The 22,168-nt window shown below is 40.9% G+C and overlaps 1 protein-coding gene across 3 annotated transcripts in view; it reads right to left on the bottom strand.

Moving 5' to 3' along the window:
- Positions 1–222: 222 nt before the first annotated feature.
- TLCD4 (TLC domain containing 4) overlaps positions 223–22,168 on the bottom strand; it is a 34,771-nt gene continuing 12,825 nt past the window's right edge. For 2 of the 3 annotated variants that reach the window (XM_070746525.1, XM_070746524.1), the window contains 6 exons: positions 20,946–21,035; positions 19,817–19,875; positions 18,109–18,203; positions 14,290–14,363; positions 2,003–2,348; positions 1,066–1,135 (listed from right to left, as the gene is read on the bottom strand). In XM_070746525.1, coding sequence (XP_070602626.1) covers positions 2,015–2,348; positions 14,290–14,363; positions 18,109–18,203; positions 19,817–19,875; positions 20,946–21,035 — 652 coding nt within the window. In that variant the 3' untranslated portion in view covers positions 1,066–1,135; positions 2,003–2,014. Of the gene's footprint in view, positions 1,136–2,002; positions 2,349–14,289; positions 14,364–18,108; positions 18,204–19,816; positions 19,876–20,945; positions 21,036–22,168 lie in introns of all 3 variants that reach the window. The other variant, XM_070746526.1, reaches the window with a different exon arrangement.

Here is a 22,168-nt window from a genome sequence, read left to right as displayed (position 1 = left end):
TGTGTTTGACATGTTTTGAAATATCTGAGGAGTTTAAAATGAGATGTTCAAATCAGCATTTGCTATTACAGTCATCAACCTATGAATAAGCTTTTGCTAAATAGTACCTCTGTGCTTATATAACATTCTAGAATATCAAGAAGATAATTAAGTTGCATTGATGGGGAGAATAAGTTCTCTGCAATTTCCCAATATGCAAATAAACAAATCAGCAGTATATTAAGATGTATGCTATTCCAAACAAGATGTACGTTAGATGAGCAAGTGGTAAATATCATTAAAATACATTAGATGACAATTTGGTAAATTCAGTTTAATATATTACAATGGAAAATAAACTTGAGTCCATAATAATAGAGAGCATATGTGAAGTAAATGTAAACAATAGATTTCCAATTATTTTGTTTCTCTTACAAATTTTCTTTTCTCACTTTATATTTGTAACTATGATTCATGCCCTTGTTACCTCACAGTTAGGCTACTGCAATGTGTTCTACATGGGACTGAACTTGAAAATGACTTGTAAGCTGCAACTGGGCCAAATTGCTACCTAGCTATTAAAAAAGGAGAAGTGGATTTAGTAGCACAACACCCATACTCACTTTGTTGGTTGTCAATAGGCTTTGGGGCCCACTTCAGGATACAATCTTTAACCTATAGAACGTATTACACGGTTCAGCACCTGTACACTTCTCTTGAATAGAATCAGTAATCCTGTAATATCATTTCTAGAAAGGCAGCAAAGGGTCCTCATCTACATGAAGTGAAAGGAGTGGCTACTACCAGAAGTGTATATTCTCCCACTCTGTGGAATATCTTGATCCCTGAGATGCAGAGCCTACTTGTTTTTTCCTTCGCAAAAAATTTGAGACCAACCTGGTCCAAACACTTTTCAGCGAAGATGGCGAAACTGGACTATTACCGCAATGTCCTTTTTAATTAGTGATTGTCTAACTTTTATTTTGAACATACTAAGGTTACTATGGACCATCTTCAGTTGCTCAAACTAAAACAGCACAAATATGACTAAATAAATACATAAATAAATAAATACATAAATAATTAGTGATGTTTCTGCAAGTGGCCATTGTCAAGAGCTGAAGGATGATTTTTCTCGTCGGAGAAGCACATTTTCCTAAATCGTATTAAAGAAAAATTGAGAAAAGTTAAAATGAACTGATTAGTAACTTTTCTTAGTTAGAGAGGCTCTTTGCGACAATCCACATGTTCAAATTTCATTAACGCGTTATCCCTCAGGAGTTTTCATAGCATAAAATTTGTCTGTTACACAATAAAATGCTGAAAACAGATCAAAGTCCCAATACTCGTGTCAGGGAAAGAAGAATACTGGCACGTTTTTAAAAATCTCCCTAGTTTGCCATGCAAAGCTGCTAAAATTTGGATATTTAAAAAGTTCAAATCATCTATACTATGTTTATGTACCGTAAGAAGCAATAAAAATAACCCATTTAAGAAAAAAGATCTTCAAGCTCAAATTCATATTTGTATGTAAAACTAGTCAATGGATCTCAAAGATCCTGTCCATGCACGTAAGGCAGTAGAAAAAGCAGTAAAATGTAGAGATCCGAAATGAGAAATTTGCAAAGCAGATAAGATATGAACACCAACTATTAGGAAAGCTGAGAAACATGCCAGAAATGTTGCCATATTAGCAAAACGTAAACAACCTGACATTCACAAGCATTAAAAACGTATCATTTTAAGAAACCTGAGTAAAAATTCACAGGAATATAGTGCTAAAAGAGGTTGATCCTTCAGGCATTTATAGCTGACTGCTCAATGCTTGGGTCACCTTGCCCAATCCAACATTTGCAGCATGTCGTTGCTGCTTCTGACTCCACACAATCCAAGTCTTCAGATGAAAATTTTTTGGAGATCCAGGCAGTGTGTTATCGGAAATGCTAAATTTAAGATAGGTAACTTTATATTTCTTTAAGACAAACCTTTTATGGCAAAAGTGTGCATTGTTCTTTTAACGTACCCCAAACTGCTATTAAATGTTCTTCTTCGTGGTGTCAGATTTGCCATTTTTGTGAGCTTTGGCTTCTTCTTTTCCGATGAGACGAATAACCTTGAGACATCCTTGTGTAATTTTGACCATCCACGTTAAGTTTATTATATCCAATACGATACTGGAGACAAACCAGGCGCTTTGAGCTACAAATCCTAATCGGTAGTAGGCTTCTGTTCCAAACTCAGAAGCCACACTGTTGTAATAAATTGGAATGACTATGATCCTCCCTAGAAAGAACATGATGGTCATTAGCAGTCCATTGATGATGTTGGCTTTTGAAGCTTTAGAATACCCCAATGCCTCTAAGAACCACCTATAAGGGGAAAAAAAGATTAACAGAAATCAATCCAGAAAAGTACAGTAGTATTAAATTTATCTCAGCAAAGTCTAAGGCCACATCTGCATATCTGCTTGGCCTAGAATGGGCAAGCAATTTTGCTGTCCTGAAATCTGGCTGTCGCCACAATGCCATCCTTACCACATATTTGGAAGTCTCGTACAACATAACTATCTCCATAAATTTATTGTGCAAATTGCTAAGGGGCATGACCAGCAGTTCTTTGGCTGAAATTCCAGCCCCATTCTTGCTTTGGTTATTCCATAGTTGCAATCATTTTGTTTCTTGACTCCTATCATATAGTCCAGTGATTTTCAACCTTCTTTGAGCCGCGGCACATTTTTTACATTTACGAAACCCTGGGGCACATTGAGCGGGGCAGGGGGGGCTAAAAAAAGTTTGGACAAAAAAATTCTCTCTCTCTCTCTCTCTTCCTCCCTTTCACTCTATTTCTCTCTCCCTCTTTCTCTCCCTTCCTTCCTCTATCATTCTCTCTCCATCCCTCTTTCTTTCTCTTCCTTCCTTCCTCTCTTTTTTGCTCTCTTTCTCTCTGTGTGTCTTTCTCTTTCTCTCCTTCCCTCCCTCTCTTTCTCTCTCTCTCTTGCTTTCTTTCTCTCTCTTGTTCTCTTTCTCTCTCTCTTGCTTTCTTTCTCTTGTTCTCTTTCTCTCTATCTTGTTTTCTTTCTCACTCGCTCTTTCTCTCTTTTCCTTTCTTTCTATCTCTCTCTTGCTTGCTTTCTCTTTCTTTCTCTCTCTCTTGCTTTCTTTTTCTCTCTGAGCTTCGCGGCACACCTGACCATGTCTCACGGCACACTAGTGTGCCGCGGCACACTGGTTGAAAAACACTGATATAGTCAACTAATTGAACTGCTGGTTGCTTTGTCTTGTTTTGTTTTAAATCCTTGAAACTATGAGTTGTACTGATTATAGTGAAAGGTTTTATATCTCTTTACTGCCATCTAATCATCTTTGTAGTGTATACTGATATATGGATTTGGACAGGAATTGAATAGGTGGTGGTGATGAAAAATGGGAAGTTTGCGCAATGGGATTAGCTGTGGGGAACTGTAAACTCCCTAAGAATATTACCTGAAGAGAGCTAATAAGGAGCAAAGCTCTTGTAAACTGTAGTAATTGAGAAGAAAATTCCCTGTCAGGTGAGCTACAAAGATTTAAAAGATAAGTTCCTTTTATTATACTTCCAATTACCTGTGAGAATCCAAGAACAGGTTAGTCAATTTCAGGATTTGAAATTCCATCAAACAATTGACTAATCCAATGAGGGAAGGGTGTGTGCAAAGTGACTATAGAAGTCAGGGTTCCAATTTACCTAACAGCCCAAAGAGAACTAAGGGGTAGGAGACAGAACCAAGACTGGATAGAAGAGGTTGATCCAACAGACCACTAGCAGCAGCAAACGGAACCACAGGATGGTCAGTACAGGACATGTTCTCCCACATGCATCAATGCACTTGGCACTGCCCACATACATCTCAAGGATAAGAGAGAATATAGTACTACAAAGGAATCACTGAGTCTGTCATTTGCACCTCTATAACTGTCTGGTTTGGTTCTGCAACCCAACAAGACCGACACAAACTTCAGAGGATAATCAGAACTGCAGAAAAAGCAATTGCTGCCAACCTGCCTTCCATTGAGGACCTGTATACTGCATGAATCAAAAAAAAGGCAGTGAAAATATTTACTGACCCCTCACATCCTGGACACAAATTGTTTCAAATCCTACCCTCAAAACGTCGCTACAGAGTACTGCACACCAAGACAACTAGACACAAGAACATTTTTCCCCGTACACCATCACTCTACTAAACAAATAATTCCCTCAACACTGTCAGACTTTTTACTAAATCTGCACTTCTATTTCTATGGTTTTTTCTCATCATTCCTATCATCCTTTTCCTCCCACTTAGGACTGCATGACTGTAACTTGTTGCTTGTATCCTAAGATTTCAAACGTGCACTCGCGCGCCAGAGCCACAAAGCTGCGCCAAATTAGCCATACCAATAGGAACCTACTACTTGTTGGCATAGCCATAAAAGAAATAGCTGAGAGGCAGGATGCAAGATTGGAATTCTGTCTGATTTTTTTTTACTGCTTTTCTGGAGGCATGTGATCTTTCCTTATATCTGGATGATGACTGGGGCCCGGGTAAACTGTTTCTGCTCTTCCCAGGCATTGAATTATTTATTTGGGCATTCACATATGCGTGATAATGTGTGCGCACACTATTTTGGCACCCAAGGAAAAAAAGATTCGCCACTGGCCTACAGTAATAGTACGAATGTGAAATTTTAGATATACATCATCTGAATTGTCAGGAATGCATGTGTAAATTTTGTGTTTCTTCAGAAAGACAGCGTAGCTGCAGGAGTGTTTCAAAATGGCATCTGTAAGTGATGTATGTTACAAGCAGCATGTCATCATTGAATTTCTCACTGCGGAGAAAGAAACTATTGAGAACATTCACAAACGTTTGTGTACAATTTATGGAGAATCTGCAGTCGATAGAAGTATGGTTAGTTGCTGGGCACTGTTCTGATTTCAGGCTGATTCGTATAATACTTGGAATAACGAAATTCTCAATGCAAAACATATCCTCTTTGTTTTCTCCTCTACATTTCAACACTGCACGCAGTTTTCTTTCCTCATCATTTTTATCTCAGCAATAAGTAGATAAGCTTTGGCAGTAACATGAAAGACATTCCACAAGTCCTTCTAAAATTTATGGCTAATTAGGGCTAGCCAGGAGTCATAAAGAAACAAATAATAAATCACACATTATGCTTATGCTTCCAAGTAAGTTTGGAACAAATCCATTCTTTTTTTGCAAGATTGAACAGATTCACCATCTCTTCCGTTTCACAACCAGATGTGACATAATTCATTAATTAATTACTCTCTACTATTTCCACTCTCTTTCTTCCCTGCGTTTCCGCCACTTTCGAAAACGAGCGTCCCTCCATCTGTGGTCTCCCCCATTTGAGTCACTTGAATTCATCTGTATATCATTAGCTCCGTGGTCTACCCTAACATTGCTAACTGTCGGTAGAGCAGGGAGATTTATGATCACTAAATCCCACTCACCATCCTCCGAATCTGAAAACCCCTCATGCTGCAAGGGAGTACACACAACAGGCACAGATTACATGAAAAAATAGGGAATGTAGAAGAAACATCATTCTTTCTTGGGTGTAAGTTTAATTGTGTTCAACAAATAATTGTTGAAGAAAAAATGTGGTGCATTCCTTTCTGGGTGACCCTCGTAGTATCATGTATATAAACATTATTATATCTTTGTATACTACCAAGGAGTACTTGACAATACAAACAAACAAACAAATAAATAATAAATATATTTGTGTGTTAGTAAAGAGCAAAGTAGCCAAAATTAATAGTAATGACATAGCTTCTAAAAACAAAAGAAATTTGAAACCAATTTGAAGACAAACTGCAGGTACTATTTTTGTACATTATGCCATGCTACAAAAGTAGAATCACAAAAGTAGCATTGAACATGCTTGCAATGGGCCTAATATCTTCCAATACCGTAGTAATAATGAAATGGCCTAAGAATAACTCCTTGTTCGATAGACAAAGCAAACAAAATTTAAAAATAACATTTTAATATAGTAATGAGGCAAAGAGGCTAAGCTTACTTTTTAGTTCTTACTTTTCTTACTTTCATTCTCTTTTAATGCTATAAAACCTTTACTCTACACATGTCCTGGCCAAAATAAGAGAAAATAACAACATAAAGTGATACTAAAAGGATTAGACTGTTGAAACTTAAAAGACAATACTATGTTAAACATTCAAAGTTTGAAATAAAAGTAAACGAAAGTTATTATTCAAAATCAGTAAAAAAGAAGATAAGGAGTTAGTGTGTTCAAACTATAAATAGCAGTGGAGAAGAAAAGGGAGGAAGGGATGGAGGGAGGGAGGGAGGGGGGAGGGGGGGAGGGGGAGGGGGGAGGGAGGGAGGGAGGGAAGGAAGGAAGGAAGGGGAAAAGGAGGGAGGGAGGCTGATACCTTAAGTTATGTAAAAAACATTTATAAATATAGAAATGCAGAGTGGTCTAATGTGTACTCTTATTTTGTGGGACATATAGAAGTTAAATAAACAGCATGGTAATAATGTGAATATTTCAATATTTCTGTAAATATTTCAAAAATTTTGGCAAGATTGGCCAAAAATTTCTAGATCTCACTATTAGGCATTCTTGGTATCCAAATGGATTAACCTTTTGATTTTAACAAGACTGACTTATCTCAGAAATGATTATATAATATAGTAGCAGATAAGAACAAACCCCCCGATAAGAATGAAATAAACTTCCAAGAGACAGTAACATATAATTTTTGATAATACAGTGTTCCCTCGATTTTCACGGGGGATGCATTCCGAGACCGCCCGCGAAAGTTGAATTTCCGCGAAGTAGAGATGCGGAAGTAAATACACTATTTTTGGCTATGAACAGTAACACAAGTCTTCCCTTAACACTTTAAACCCCTAAATTGCAATTTCCCATTCCCTTAGCAACCATTTAGATTATTACTCACCATGTTTCTTTATTAAAATTTATTTTAAAAAAATATTTATTAAAGGTGGACGAAAGTTTGGTGATGATATATGACATCATTGGGCAGGAAAAACTGTGGTATAGGGGGGGAACCACAAAGTATTTTTTAATTAATATTTTTGAAAAACCGTGGTATAGACTTTTCGCGAAGTTCGAACCCGCGAAAATCGAGGGAACACTATATATGCAACTTAAAAGTTTTACTAATTAAGGTACCTATTCTAAAAATCATTGCACAAATTTTTTTTAAACATTTTTATTTAGCTAAAAAGTATACAGTGAACCCTCGAGTTTCGCGTCCTCAAGGATCGCGAAAGGGCTATTTCGCTAGTTTGCAACCCGGAAGTAAACTCCACCATCTGCGCATGCGTGCCCTTCCACGCATGCGTAGATGGTGGAGTTTCCCCGCCGGGCAGAGGCTTCCCTGGGTCTTCCCCCTCTTGCCCCGTAAGACCCCAGCGGCGGTGGGCTGGAGCGAGAGCTTGGGGCACCCTAGCTCCGCATCCCAGCTGGGAAGCGGAGCCGGCAACAGCGTGGGCGGGCGGGCGGCGCGCGCGAGCTTGGGGCAGCCTAGCTCCGCTCCCCAGCTGGGAAGCGGATCTAGGGAGTCCCCACCGCGCGCGCGTTGCTGGGGAAAGCGCGCGCGCTTGGGAACATCCCAGCTTCGCTCCCAGCTGGGGAGCGGATCTAGGGAGTCCCCACCGCGCGCGCGTTGCTGGGGAAAGCGCGCGCGCTTGGGAACATCCCAGCTTCGCTCCCAGCTGGGGAGCGGATCTAGAGAGTCCCCACCGCGCGCGCGTTGCTGGGGAAATAGGCGTTGATTGCTTACCTGAACGCCTCTTCTCGTACGGTGAGTGGGTACAGCAGTCACATGGGTTGCTCCTGTCCAATCCGTTGGAACTGAGCCTAGTATTAAAAAAGACTGCTGGATCCGCCCCTTCCCCAGAATTCGCGAATCCATAGACTAGGCTCAGTAGTGAAGCTCTTTAATGTTCAACTCTCATGTGTTATAAGAAAATAGAATAGAAGGTAAAGAAGACCACACATAGGGAGGGAAGTGACTGCTGTACCCACTCACCGTACGAGAAGAGGCGTTCAGGTAAGCAATCAACGCCTATTCTCCGTACTGAAGGAGTGGGTCCAGCAGTCACATGGGACATACCCAAGAGATAGGTCCCTAGGGTGGGAGTACATTGCTATCGTGAGAGATAACGGATTGGAGTACTCTTCTGCCGAAGGCAGCGTCCGCTGATGCGTACGAATCGATTTTGTAGTGCCTTATGAAGAAATTTGGCGAGGCCCAAGTGGCTGCTTTGCAGACTTCTTCCAACGGAGCCTGAGTCGCCCAAGCGGCAGATGTGGCAGCACTTCTGGTGGAATGCGCTGTAATATTCCTTGGAATGGAAAAGGGAAGCTGTCTCGTAGGCCTTAGAGATGGTCCCTCTGATCCAACGACCTATTACTGTAGAAGGCACTCTGGATCCCAAGGATCTGGGATGGTAGGCTATGAAGAGTGCTTCAGATCTCCGGATGGATCTTGTGCGTTGGATATAAACCTTTAGCGCTCTAGTGAGATCCAGAGTGTGCCATCTAGTTGCCAGGGGATGCTCTCGTTGGAGGCAGAAGGAAGGTAATATGATATCCTGAGATCTGTGAAACATGGAACTAACCTTTGGTAGAAAGGTGGGGTCCAGTCGCAGAACCACTTTATCCTGGTGAAAACTGGCAAAGGTCCTGTCTGATAGAAAGGGCTGCCAACTCAGATATGCGTCGGGCGGATGTAATCGCCACCAGGAATGCTACCTTAAAGGATAGGTACCTGAGGGACGCAGAATTCAGGGGTTCGTAAGGTGCCTGAGTAAGAGAGTGAAGAACCCGTGGCAAGTCCCAGGTAGGATATCTGTGGATTTTAGAAGGCCTGAGGATGGCCACTCCTCTTAGAAATTCTTGGATCTCTGGAAAAGAGCGGAGAGGCTGCCTGCGAGGCCCCGCCAAGACGGAAGAAATGGCGGCCAGGTGTCGGCGGATGGTGCTGAAAAACCCTCCTGCGAGCACCACTGATGGAATTTGGACCAAGTATGGTCGTAGATCCGGTTGGTAGACCCTCTTCTAGACTTCAGGATGATTTCCACTGTGTCCGGGTCATACCCTCGCAGGTCTAAGTCCCTCCGGATAATAGCCAGGCGGTGAGGTGGAACCACTCTGGGTCCGGGTGGAAGGAGGCCCCCTGTCGCAACATATCCTCCGAAACGGGGAGTCGCCAGGGGTCCTGGACGGACAGTTGTTGGAGGTCCGCGAACCAGGGCCTGCGAGGCCAGTGAGGGGCAATCAGAATTACTCGGGCCTTCTCCAGGAGGATTTTGTTGATCACGTCTGGCAGAATTGGAATTGGAGGGAAGGCATACAATAGACCTGGAGGCCAAGGGCTCCTGAGAGCATTGATTGCCTCTGCTCCCGGAGACGGGAACCTGGAGATGAAGCGAGGGAGCTGGGCATTGGCTTTGGTCGCAAATAGATCCAACACTGGATGGCCGAACCTGAGGCAGATCTGGTGGAACAGTGACTGATGGAGATTCCACTCGCCTGGATCTAAGGTCACTCGCGAGAGCCAGTCCGCTTGGACATTGAGGCTCCCCGAGATGTGGTCGGCTAGAAGCGACTGGAGAGTTTTCTCTGCCCAAAGGCCTAACTTCGGGCCTCCCTCATGAGGGCCTTGGATCTTGTGCCTCCCTGTCTGCAAATATGGCCTTTGGTGACTATATTGTCGGTGAGAATCAGCACATGTTTGAGAGTGGAATTGTTTTAGAGCTAGAGACACGGCTCTTAATTCTAGCCAATTGATGGGCCTGGAAGCCTCCTCCGGTGACCATGTGCCCTGAGCTAAAAGACCCTGGGCGTGGGCTCCCCAGCCCGAGAGGCTGGCATCTGTGGTGACTACAAACTGGTCGGGGCACCGGAAGGGAGATCCCTTGTCTAGGGCTGGAGAAGTCCACCACTTGAGGGATCTGCGAACCGTCGGTGGGATGGTGATGCGACGATTCGAGTTGCTGTGGCCCGATCTCTGGAAGGGTAATAGGAGCCACTGTAGTTCCCTGGCGTGAAGACGGACCCAGGGAACAATACCAATACATGACACCATTTTACCCAAAAGGGAAGATAGGGTGGCAATGGAGGTAGATTGCTGGGGCAGGATGCGAGCAATGAGATCCAAAAGGCTGCGTTTTCTCTCAGTGGAGAGGAAAACCTGGGATATCTCGGAATTAATGATAGATCCCAGATGCAGAATGGAAGTGGATGGATCAAGGTGGCTCTTTTTAAGATTTATGGAGAAACCATGATTCTGTAGAACCGACATGGTAAAACAGAGGTCTGCAGCCCCACCAGATCTGGAATTTCCATGAATTAAAATGTCATCTAAATAACATAAAATATGAATGGGAGAGGCCCGGATATGAGCTGCCAAGGATCCCAAGAGTTTAGTGAAGACTCTGGGAGCTGAGGAGAGCCCAAATGGCATAGCCCTATACTGAAAAAGCCTGCCTTGAAAGGCAAAGCGCAGAAAATTCCTATGGACCTTGGCAATGGGAATATGGAGGTAGGCCTCCGTGAGATCCAGAGACCCCATAAAGTCTCCCTGATGTAGAGCTGCTAAAATGGAAGATAAGGAATGCATTTTGAATTTCCTATATTTTATGAACCGGTTCAAATTCTTTAGATCTAAGGTGGCTCTCCAGCCTCCAGAGGTCTTAGGGACCATGAAGAGAATGGAATAGAAGCCTAAACCTCTCTGGAGAGAGGGGACCGGTTGAAAAGCTCTAATAGTCAACAAATGAGAAATAGCCTCCTCCATTCGGATACGAGATGGAGTGGAACTGGGAGAAGGACAAGAAATAAAACGGTTAGGGGGAGGTGAAATGAACTCTAACCTTAGGCCCCTTTCCACAGTGTCAATGACCCAGGGGTCCTTACAAGAACGGTGCCAGTCGGAAGAGAACCAGGCTAGGCGACCGCCTATGGGAAAGGAGGAAAACTTACCATCTGGCTCTTTTGGAAGCCCTGGTAGAAGAGGATCCTCTCTGATAATGGGAACCTCTGCCCCTGGTGGTTCTAGATTGGGATCGAAACCGAGGGGAATACTGACCTGGATTCCTTTGAAATGCGAAGCCCTGATCCTGTTGACGCCCTGTGCGCCGAAAGGGCTGCAGTTTAGGGGCCTTCTTGGTGGTAGGTCCGAAGACCTTTTTCTTGTCTGTGGTCTCCGTAAGGAGAGGGTCCAGAAGGTCTCCGAAGAGGAGGTTACGTTTCAGCGGACCCATGGCTAACTGCCACTTCTGTCTTACTCCCGCCTGCCAAGGGCGGAGCCATAGAAGTCTTCTGGCCGTTGTGGAGGCTGCTACTGACCTGGCTGCAAATCTGGAAGATTGGAGGGAAGCATCTGCTACATATCGGGGAGCTGCGAAGATATTGTTGAAATCCTGTTGACCCCGTAAGTCATCTGGCGGCAGGTGTGGTTGGAGCTGACGAAGCCACAAGAGCACAGCTCTGGAAAAGAAGGATGCCGCTGCAGCACTCTTAATGGCCCATGAGTCTGCAAGGAGACTCCTTTTGAGCATTTGCTCAAGTCGTTTGTCCTCTGGCCGGAGGACCTCCTTTGCTTCGCCCGGTATGGCAGAAGTCGAGTGGAGTGTCTTCACTGGTTCATCTGGCTTGGGACATGTTAGGAGTTCCTCATAGGAGGAGAAGAGCTTGTAGAGTTTCTTGTCCTTGGGAGTGGGAGTAAGGCCAACGGTTGGGTGGTCCCACTGTTTAAGCAAAGCATCCTTAAACAACTTGGGCATAGGTATTACCTCATTGTCTTCCTGTTCTTCCATGAAATAAGGAAGATTTTCCTCCGGAGGGTCTGAGGAAGAAGTAGCCTGTTTTTCTTGCCCGGCTAGCCCCGTGGATACTCTAGCTTTAAACAGGAGAGATTTGAAAAGCTGCGAAGGAAAGATAGCAGCTGGGGCTGGAATCTTAATCTGAGATTCCTCATCTTCCGACAGACGCTGAAATGGGTCATCATCCTCTTCTGCGTCCCCATCCTCATCCTCTTCCTGAGAGGAGTCAGAGACCTCCATGGCTGGGGCTCTGTAGGAAGGAGAAGAACTCACGGGACGGGAGGAGCGTGGTGGGGGATGAGACAGAGAAGGCACATTGAAAGATGAGAGTTTAGCGTCAATGGTGTTAGTCAGAATAGTCAAGATAGACTGAAACTCCGGAGGCAAGGAAGAAATATCAGCCGGAAAAGCCGGAGGATCCCTGAGGGCCTGAGCAGGTTCTGGCTGGGAGGAATCCTCGGTAATATCTGGCTCCTCTGGACCTAAACCCCATAGGTTAGGTTGGGGTGGATTTAGGTTTGGCTCATCCAGGGATAGCACAGGAACCCCAGAAAGAGGCAGGTTAGAGGCCTCCGGGGGGGTTGGATTGATATGCACTTGGGCCTGCACCTTAAAAAGTTTGGCTGATTTATCATGTATTTTTTGTAGGGCTGGGTCCCTTCTCTTCTCAGCCCTGGTGGGCTTGGCTAAGGAATGGGTGCCTGAGAAAGAGGAGGAAGAGGCCTGGGGAACTTCAGTAGAATTACCAGTAGGCCTAACCTCTTTGGGACCTTTAGTTGTGCCTCTCTTGGGAAAGGTAGCCATAGTCTGACAATTAACAGAAGACAAGGCTGAGCCAATAACTGAATTATAAGGAGAAGATTTCAAGGACTTCCCAAGAGGAATGGATCCTGCTTCGAGGCCTCGAAGCTGCTGAAACGTGAGGACAATCTGGGCAAACCCAGAGTTCGTGCCCCCAAATCCAGCGGGGCCAGCCTCCCTAAACTTTGTAATTAAGTAAACCAAGGCACTCTGGTTGGAGGCTTAGCCGGTGGAGAATTTAGCCTGGGACCCCCAAGGCCCGCTCCCGGATCCACGCGGTGGACTGAGGCCTACGCGGCTGGCAGAAGGCCAACACGAGAGGCCTAGATTTTAAAAAAAAAAGGGCGCGAAGGCCTTCGCGCCGAAAAGATCGCTGCTGAGAATTTCTTAAGGGAAAAGCGATCGACTAAGTCCAGGAGACTAGAAGGCGTCTCACTCCGCAGGAGGTATTTTATAAGCCCTTAAATATTTATATACAATAAATAATCAATATTTCAATGGATAAATACTTGCACTAGGACCTCCAGGCCAAAGGATTAGAAGAATCCACAAGCGGCCGCAGGAATCGTAACCGGCAAAACCGCCGGGGGAAAACGAAACCGCAACTTCTCCCAAGGAAATAAAGCCAAGCCGCGTTTTTTTCTTTTTTTCTTTTAAACGGCTGGCGCAATTAGTGCAAGTAATTAAATAAAGACAATAAATCTTACTACTTTTTGAAGGAAAGATCGAAGGGAAGGTGTTAGAATGTTGAACGAGCTATCACAATACAACCGCAGGATATGCGAACTGAGCGAATTCTGGGGAAGGGGCGGATCCAGCAGTCTTTTTTAATACTAGGCTCAGTTCCAACGGATTGGACAGGAGCAACCCATGTGACTGCTGGACCCACTCCTTCAGTACGGAGAAGCGCGCGCGCTTGGGAACATCCCAGCTTCGCTCCCAGCTGGGGAGCGAAGCTGGGATGTTCCCAAGCGCGCGCGCTTTCCCCAGCAACGCGCGCGCGGTGGGGACTCCCTAGATCCGCTTCCCAGCTGGGGAGCGAAGCTGGGATGTTCCCAAGCGAGCGGGCACCCAGGGAAGCCGTTGCGCGAGCAACGGGGTGGGCGGGCGAAGGGCGGGCGGCAGTAGAAGCAAAAACACCATCTGCGCAAGCGCAGATGGTGTTTTTACTTCCGCACCGCTACTTCGCTAAAAATCGATCATCGCGTGGGGTCCTGGAACGGAACCCTCGCGATGATCGAGGGTTCACTGTATTTCTATTTTAAAGAGCCTTGAATGGATATTAATATAAATAATATAGTTATTGGTTTTAGTTTGAATAGTTATCTTTTTAAAAACAATGAACATTGTTGTCTGCTAACAGAAATTAAATTATTTCATAATTAAATGCAATTTCTTTAAGTCCTCTAGCCTTCATACATTTTTTTTGGGGGGGGGGGGTCTCAGTTAATATATTTAGGTCATTTTCATTAAACCTTTACTAAAACACCAGTGACCACAAGGTTTTAACTTTAAAAAACCAGTAATATTGTAAAATAGTATATAGGCAGTACACATTTGTTAGGACAGTAATAACCAAATTACAAATAGCAAGCTAAATGATAATGTAAGAATAATTTATAGAAAATATTACCTACCGCTGATTCACAAAAGGGGTAGACACTTCTGCAAGCAGACGAAAATTAGCAAAATATGCCAATATTCCTCTATCCTAGGAAAAGGACAAACAAACCAGAAATCACAGTTCTAAGTCTTACTAAAAAACCCCACATAATATAAAATTTCTAAATACCGTATCAACATTATACTTTTAGCATAAAAAAATAGTAGATTGGATTAACCATACAGAATACAGTTCAGGAAATATACCAAGTTATTTATGAATCTAGCATGCCACAACACATCTTCTAGAAACTATTGTAAATATTAATCCAAGGTATTATTAAAAACCAATTAAGAAAAATCATTTCACAGCAGTAGAAATTTACTCTATTTTGGAATATAAGACGCACCTTTTTACCCCAAAAGAGGGTGAAAACGTGGTTGTGTCTTATACACCAAATGTAGTCCCACCCACCCAACCAGCCCCATCCTTTGGCCTCTGCCTCCCAGCAATTTACCTCCTTGTAGCAAACAAAACAGAGTCTGTTTTGGAAATTTGGAACAGTAAAAGAAAAATCAGAATTAGATAAGATCTTATCGGGACCTGGGGGGAAATGCTAACAAACATTTACAAATATTTACTAAATTATAAAATAGAGGAAGGAATTGTTAAGGGTAATTTGATTAGTTGAGCTAAAAATTTCGGACATAAGAAAAAGTTTGGATCAATGGGAAAAAATATGGAGCAAAAATTATTATAAATTAACCAAAGCAGCCTCATATAAATCCAAATAATAAATAAATAAACATAAGGAAAATCTTTACAAAATGTACTATAGATGGCACCTATCACCGGCAAAATTGGCCAAAATGTATCAAAATATGAACTCCAAATGTTGGAAACATCAACACAAGAATGGATCATACTCATGTGGTCATACTCATGTGATGATACTTATTATCACATGTGGTGGACCTGCCCAATAATTTAAAAAAATGAAAAAGATACACATCTGTCTCTAAGAGGTAACAAAACAAAAAATTAATATGAAACCTGAAGGGTTCTTAATAGGGATATTGGATCAAAAGATAGAAAAGAAATATTAGTATATTGTACTACACATTTTGACAGCAGTGAGAATTTGCCTGGCACAAAATTGGAAATATGGTAATGTACCATCTGACAATATAATTATTTTAAAAAATGGAATGTGCAGAATCAGATAAATTGACACTAGAACTAGACCAGAAAGAGGACTCCGGATATTTTGCAGTTTGGAATTTATTTTATAACTGGCTGGAAAGGAAGAATAGAAAGAAAAACGAAGACATATAAATGTATATATTGATATTTAGTTAAAGAGTTACAGGATTTTATTAGTTTGGATATAATGGATATACTTACTAATAGATCTATAGATAAAAACTATAAAGGAAATACAGTTTATATGATTTATATATAAATGAAAATTCAATGTTAAGACACTTTACCGTAAAAGTACCTAAGAGATTTATATGTATATCTGCAAATGTACTGTTCGTTTTGTTTGATCTTTGTCTTTTTTAATGTTTATATTCAATAAAAACTTTTTAAAAAACAGAGCCTTTTAAGCCAAGCAGCTCATTATCAGCTTCCCGACCCTCAGCTGATTTGAGGCAGGCTGGCCGTGTGCTAAACGGAAACTGAAACTAGCTGCAAGTAGGCAAATTGTTGGGAGGGAGAGGCAGAGTTTTATTTTCTGTTGAACTGGATACAAGAAGGTAACTCAATAAATATAAATGTCTGTAGAATGTTCAAATTATGTGACATTTTTAAAGACTGCTTTATTATTGTTCTAGACAACAAAATGAAGCTTTTTAAAATAAATGCTTGATCTGAAGAGGCCCAGTGGTATTGCATCTTCTTTTAAATAGCACAGAATAACTATACTCCCAGAAAGCCACACCAATTTTAACAGAATCTGTACAAGTATAGTCTGAAATGTAACAGAGTCCTGTTTTAGTATTAAGATAAGGCAGCTGAGTTAAACCCTCACTTAGTCATGTCTTGGAGTAGATCTCTTAAATGATTGGGAGGAGTTTGTGTGGCTACATTTAAGAAAACCTTCGGGCATTAATATACTACCACAATGTACATTTCTCCAATTCTTTGCTATTTCTATGGGACAGGCACATGTAGACAGAAATACACAGCCAACAGTGTATATTATCTGTGCTGTTTGCTGGGAGGAAAATTGCTGGAAGGCAGAGGCCTTTTTTCCTTGCTTTCCTCCCCCAAAACTAAGGTGCATATTATACTCTGGTGTGTCTTATACTCTGAAAAATACAATACGTACATTCTATCCATATAATATAAATTATTTTACTACTGTTAAATAAAGACTATTGTGTCAATGCCCTGACTGCCCAATTTTCATGTTGCTGTGCATTCTATAGATATTCCTCAATTTACAACCAGAATTAAGCCAAAATTTCAGTTAAGTGACATAGTTGTTAAGTGAGTTTTGCCCCATTTTATAATGTATCTTGCCACAGTTGTTAAGTGAACCCCTGCAATTGTTAAGTTAGTAACAAGTTGTTACGTGACTGTGACTTCCCCACTGACCTTTGCTTGTCAAAAGGTCTCAAAACAGGATCACATGACCCTGGGACACTGCAACTGTCATAAATATGAGTCAGTTGCCAAGCATCACCATGGCGACACTGCAAGAGTTGTAGGTGTGAAAAAAAGTGATAAGTCACCTTTTTCAGTGTTGTTGTAACTTCAAACAGTCATTAAACGAACTGCTGTAGGTCATATCTGTATATATGAAATCAGTATGGTTCAGTATGCTATGAACAATACAGTGTTCCCTCGATTTTCGCGGGTTCGAACTTCGTGGAACGTCTATACCACGGTTTTTCAAAAATATTAATTAAAAAATACTTCACAGTTATTTCCCCTATACCACGGTTTTTCCCGCCCGATGACATCATATGTCATTGCCAAACTTTTGTCTGCCTTTAAAAAACATTTTTTTAAATAAACTTTAATAAATAAACATGGTGAGTAATAATCTAAATGGTTGCTAAGGGAATGGGAAATTGTAATTTAGGGGTTTAAAGTGTTAAGGGAAGGCTTGGGATACTGTTCATAGCCAAAAATAGTGTATTTACTTCCGCATCTCTACTTCACGGAAATTCGACTTTCGCGGGCGGTCTCGGAACGCATCCCTCGCGAAAATCGATGGAACACTGTATTGATTTCTGGTGTTAGTCAGATTTCAGTATGGTCGATTAACTGCCAAATTTACATCTAGGTTAAATTCTGGATACTGCTGTTTAAAGCTTCATTCTCTTAATCCCAAATATACTTAAGAGAGGACAAGTAGAAAAAGCAAATCTTATCAAATGAAGGACAATTGATGAACACAGAATGTATTGATTATGAAATACTTTCTGTAACCATAACTTCCTTAAGTTATTCACTAGAATAGAATGGAAATGGAATAGGAATAGAATTCTTTATTGACCAAGTGTGACTGGACACACAAATAATTTGTTTCCAGTGCATAAGCCTTTAGTATACATACAAACAATAAAGTGATAGGTCACTTTTTTGTCACTTCCCATAAGCAAACCCACATAAGATAACTACATATTTGATAAATAAGTTCAGTCCTGAAATGACAGATATTAGTCATCTTTTTACACATCAAGTTTTATTTCTTTCCTGTGTTAGCTACTGTATATCATAATTCTCATGGAGCAGTTTCTGACTTCTTGAGAAGAGCCAGGAATTTTAATGGTAAGCCTATTAAAATGCATTTTTGCTAAAACACATTGTTATGTTATAAAATTAACATGGAACTTACCAGTACAAAGTAATATGCATATAGAGCTAGTACATGGTGAATTACAAAAAATACATCCCCAATTGACTTCCAGTGCAAAATAATAAGCAACAAATCTAAAAAAGGAATAAAGAATAGGTGAGTAAAATTCTACAATTATTATATTTTATTTTAAGACTTCTAATGTTGCAAGGCTGAGATACAAAACTACCGTATTTTTCAGAGTATAAGATGCATCTTTTTCCTCCCTAAAAGAGGGTGGAAATGTCAGTGCATCTTATCTACCAAATAGAGCCATTTTTGCTGTCCTGAAGCCCCACACTCACATCCCATTTTTGCAAAAAAATGGGCCCGTTTTTTGCAAAAATGGGGTGGACATAGGGTCTGGGAAGCCTTCAGAGAGCTCCTGGGTGCTGGGAGGATGGCAAAAATGTGTCCATTTTTTGCAAAAATAAATAAATAAATAAATTGCAAAATGGGGTGGCCAAAGAGCCTGCAAAGAGCTCCTGAGGGAAGGCAAGAATGCCCCAACTTTTATGGAAAAATGGGTGGAAAACGGCCCGTTTTTCACAAAAAATGAGAGCATTTTTGCTTTCTAATTACCCCATCTAGCATGACTGAAGGAGGAATTCTGGAAGTTGAAGTCTCCTAATTTTAAAGCTGTCAAGTTTGAAGACCCCTGGGTTAGGGGTTAGGAGTGCAAGGGTCTTCAAACTTGGCAAGTTTAAGACTTATGGACTTCATCTCCCATTCCTGAGGTAGCATGATTGAAGGAAGAATTCTGGGACTTGAAGTCTTAAAGTTGTCAAGTTTGAAGTGTGTAAAAAGTTACATGGTTGTAAAAAGTATACATGTTTGTAAAAAGTATTCTGCTACACTGGTATTTTATTAAATAATATATTACTACGCCATTTGGTTCAGAATACTTTTTCCCTTGTTTTCCACCTCTAAAATCTATATGCATCTTATACTCCGGTGCATTTTGTACTCTGAAAAATACAATACTGTACTTCTTTTTTTTCTGTTATCAGGATAAATATTTCCAAGTAAGCCTTGTCAGAACATCATTAAAAACAGAACCCCAAGCTTATGATCTCTTACCATGCAACACTGATTGTTCCTAGTGATATATCAGATTTGCCTCACTATAGGAAGTTATCAAATCTAGTCCTGAAATTGCCTAATGTTTCTAACAGTAGCAATTTCCTCCCACCTTATGTTTAGAAATATTTGAGTTTTTCATGTATGTCCTGAAATAGCCTTTTAAAATTGAGGACCAGTGGTGAAGAAATTGAACTTTCAAAACAAAACAATATGTTTTCCCACTGATTAATCAATATGCATCTCAAGGAGAACTCAGAGAAAGACATGTAATTAGGAAGCTAAGTTTCCTTCCTTGAGTAATCCTCACTTCCCTAGTTATTTTTCTATGATTATTAAATTATTGATACCAAATTAGAGCTAGTATCATGGAAGCAGGAAGAAAAAATTGGGATAAAATAATTCTTGTTACTCAGGCTTGAGAATGAGAAATATTGTGATACTTAACACAATACTGTCATGTTATGACATAAAATAAATGATATTTTTATAGCACAATTTTTGGTGTGAGGAAAAATATGGTCAGACTTTCCGAAAGAGGGCCACGTTTTGGAAAACCTTCTGTTAAAAGGTTCTTTCAAAACAGATTACTTACAATAAATTATACACGTAATATTTTACACATTACCTGAAATGAGGTAGCCTACAGTGATCGCAAGATTTAGTTGCACTGTAGAAGGATCTCCCCTATAAAACAAAGACATCCAAGGAATGAAATTACATTAAATATAACACAACGTAAACATTTTGCATTTTGCTTATTTTTATGCCCCCCCCCCCAACATGATGATAGAAACATAGAAACATAGAAGACTGACGGCAGAAAAAGACCTCATGATCCATCTAGTCTGCCCTTATACTATTTTCTGTATTTTATCTTAGGGTGGATATATGTTTATCCCAGGCATGTTTAAATTCAGTTACTGTGGATTTATCAACCACGTCTGCTGGAAGTTTGTTCCAAGGATCTACTACTCTTTCAGTAAAATAATATTTTCTCACATTGCTTCTGATCTTTCCACCAACTAACTTCAGATTGTGTCCCCTTGTTCTTGTGTTCACTTTCCTATTAAAAACACTTCCCTCCTGGACCTTATTTAACCCTTTAACATATTTAAAAGTTTCAATCATGTCAATCAAGCACCTCCTCTGTGGTCACATGACCATATTTTGGGTGTTCAGCAATTGGTCCACATTTAAGGTTATCTGAATCAGCCCAGTCAATTGACCTTGATTTACGAGGGTTTTATCACTGGTCCGTGGTGATACACTTACTGACACAAAAAAGTGGTAAAATCAGATTGATTGTGTGATAACTTCTTTTTGATCATCATGATCTACTATTATAATGGACAGGCTCGATTATGGGCTTAAGTCGGAACTACCTGCATATAGTAATAGTTGGGGTCAGGCTGCCTCAGTTTTTTGGTTTTAATGAAACAAAGGCCCCCAGTGTCCTCCACATCAGGACTATCCAATCCTGGCAAATTTTAAGACTTTTGGACTTTAACTCCTAGAGTTCCTCAGCCAGCAAGCTGGATGAGGAACTCTGGAGTTGAAGTCCACAAGTCTTAAAGTTGCCAAGGTTATAGACTCCTGCTCCACACTATAGTTAAATATAACTGTAATTATAGAAAGCTTTGGATAGCAAATAGATACATATCTCTTAGGAATTTTTAAATTAAAGTTAGTGATAATTTGACCAGCAAAAGAAATAACAAAGGACAAAGAGATTTACAAACCAAGGTATTTCTTACCAAACACGGTCAGCTTTAACAGCTTCATCATACAATAAAATATATATACAAAATATTCCTACCACCAACGCATGGAACGTAGATACTGTCCTGAAAAGACAAAAGCAATCCCATTAAGTATATGCTACCTTTAATTTGGTGGCACAATAATGAGGGGCGGTGGAGAAACAACTTCCAATGAATTTAAAATGAGATTTGTACAATTTAAATGTTTCTTATGTACTGGATAGCTCATAAAAATATTGTGGGTTGATTATAATACTACTATAGTTGCAACTCTGTAATTGAAACTTTGTTCCCTATATTTTCAAGAGGCAATTGGACTTTCTGGCTTTTCTTTGAAGACGTTTCGCTTCACATCCAAGAAGCTCCTTCCGCTCTGGAAGAAGCTTCTTGGCTGAGAAGTGAAACGTCTTCAAAGAAAAACCAGAAAGTCCAGTTGCCTCTTGAAAAAGAACCTTTGGAACAACCATGACCTGGATGACTGAGAATCTCCATAGACATTTGCTCTATATAGTTTTTGCCCTGTCAAATTTGTTGTTACATTGTGCGATATACCAACTAATTATTATGATGATTCTGCATCCACTGCTTTATGATGCATGCTTTTCTTGGTTATATCTGGAATCTACAAAGATCAAGATTATGATGATGTTGTCCATTCAGCCAAGACCAACTCTTGGCGATTCTATGGGTCAAGCCTCCCAAATCTTCCGAACTTGCACTATTTCTGTGAGTTTTTCTGTGTTCTGGCTGGTGTTAGCTTTGAGAGTGTTCAACCATTCTTCCAGACTCTTCCAAACATGAATTATTTTCTCCAATGATCTTTCCCACATGACAAGGCCAAAGTAAGAAGCAATTTCGCGATTTTGCCTTCTCCAGTACTTGCTTCTTCGTCACCTTTGCTGTCCAAAGAATATGCAGGAGCCTTCTCCAGCACCACAGCTCAAACAGGTTGATTTTCTTCCTGACTTGCTAAAGTCCAACTTTTACAACCATAGGTAGCTCATAGGGAGCACAATAGAACAAACTAACCTATATTTGATTGCCAGGCTGATGTCCTTGCTTTTCCAAAAGTTCAAGAATATTGAACTTTCTGGGCATGTCTGTTGGCTGAAATAAGGAGGAGAATTCTACACTATGGATCAGATTTGAATATAGAGCCCTTATTTCCCTGAATTACAACATTTCTAGTTTCTATGTTTCATGTTTGCTTGGCGTAT

Source organism: Erythrolamprus reginae, chromosome 3 (genome assembly GCF_031021105.1).
Source record: "Erythrolamprus reginae isolate rEryReg1 chromosome 3, rEryReg1.hap1, whole genome shotgun sequence".
In the NCBI taxonomy this organism is placed as follows: Eukaryota; Metazoa; Chordata; class Lepidosauria; order Squamata; family Dipsadidae; genus Erythrolamprus; species Erythrolamprus reginae.
The sequence above is the reverse complement of the archived record's forward strand: the minus strand, read 5'-3'. Positions and strand labels throughout refer to the sequence as shown.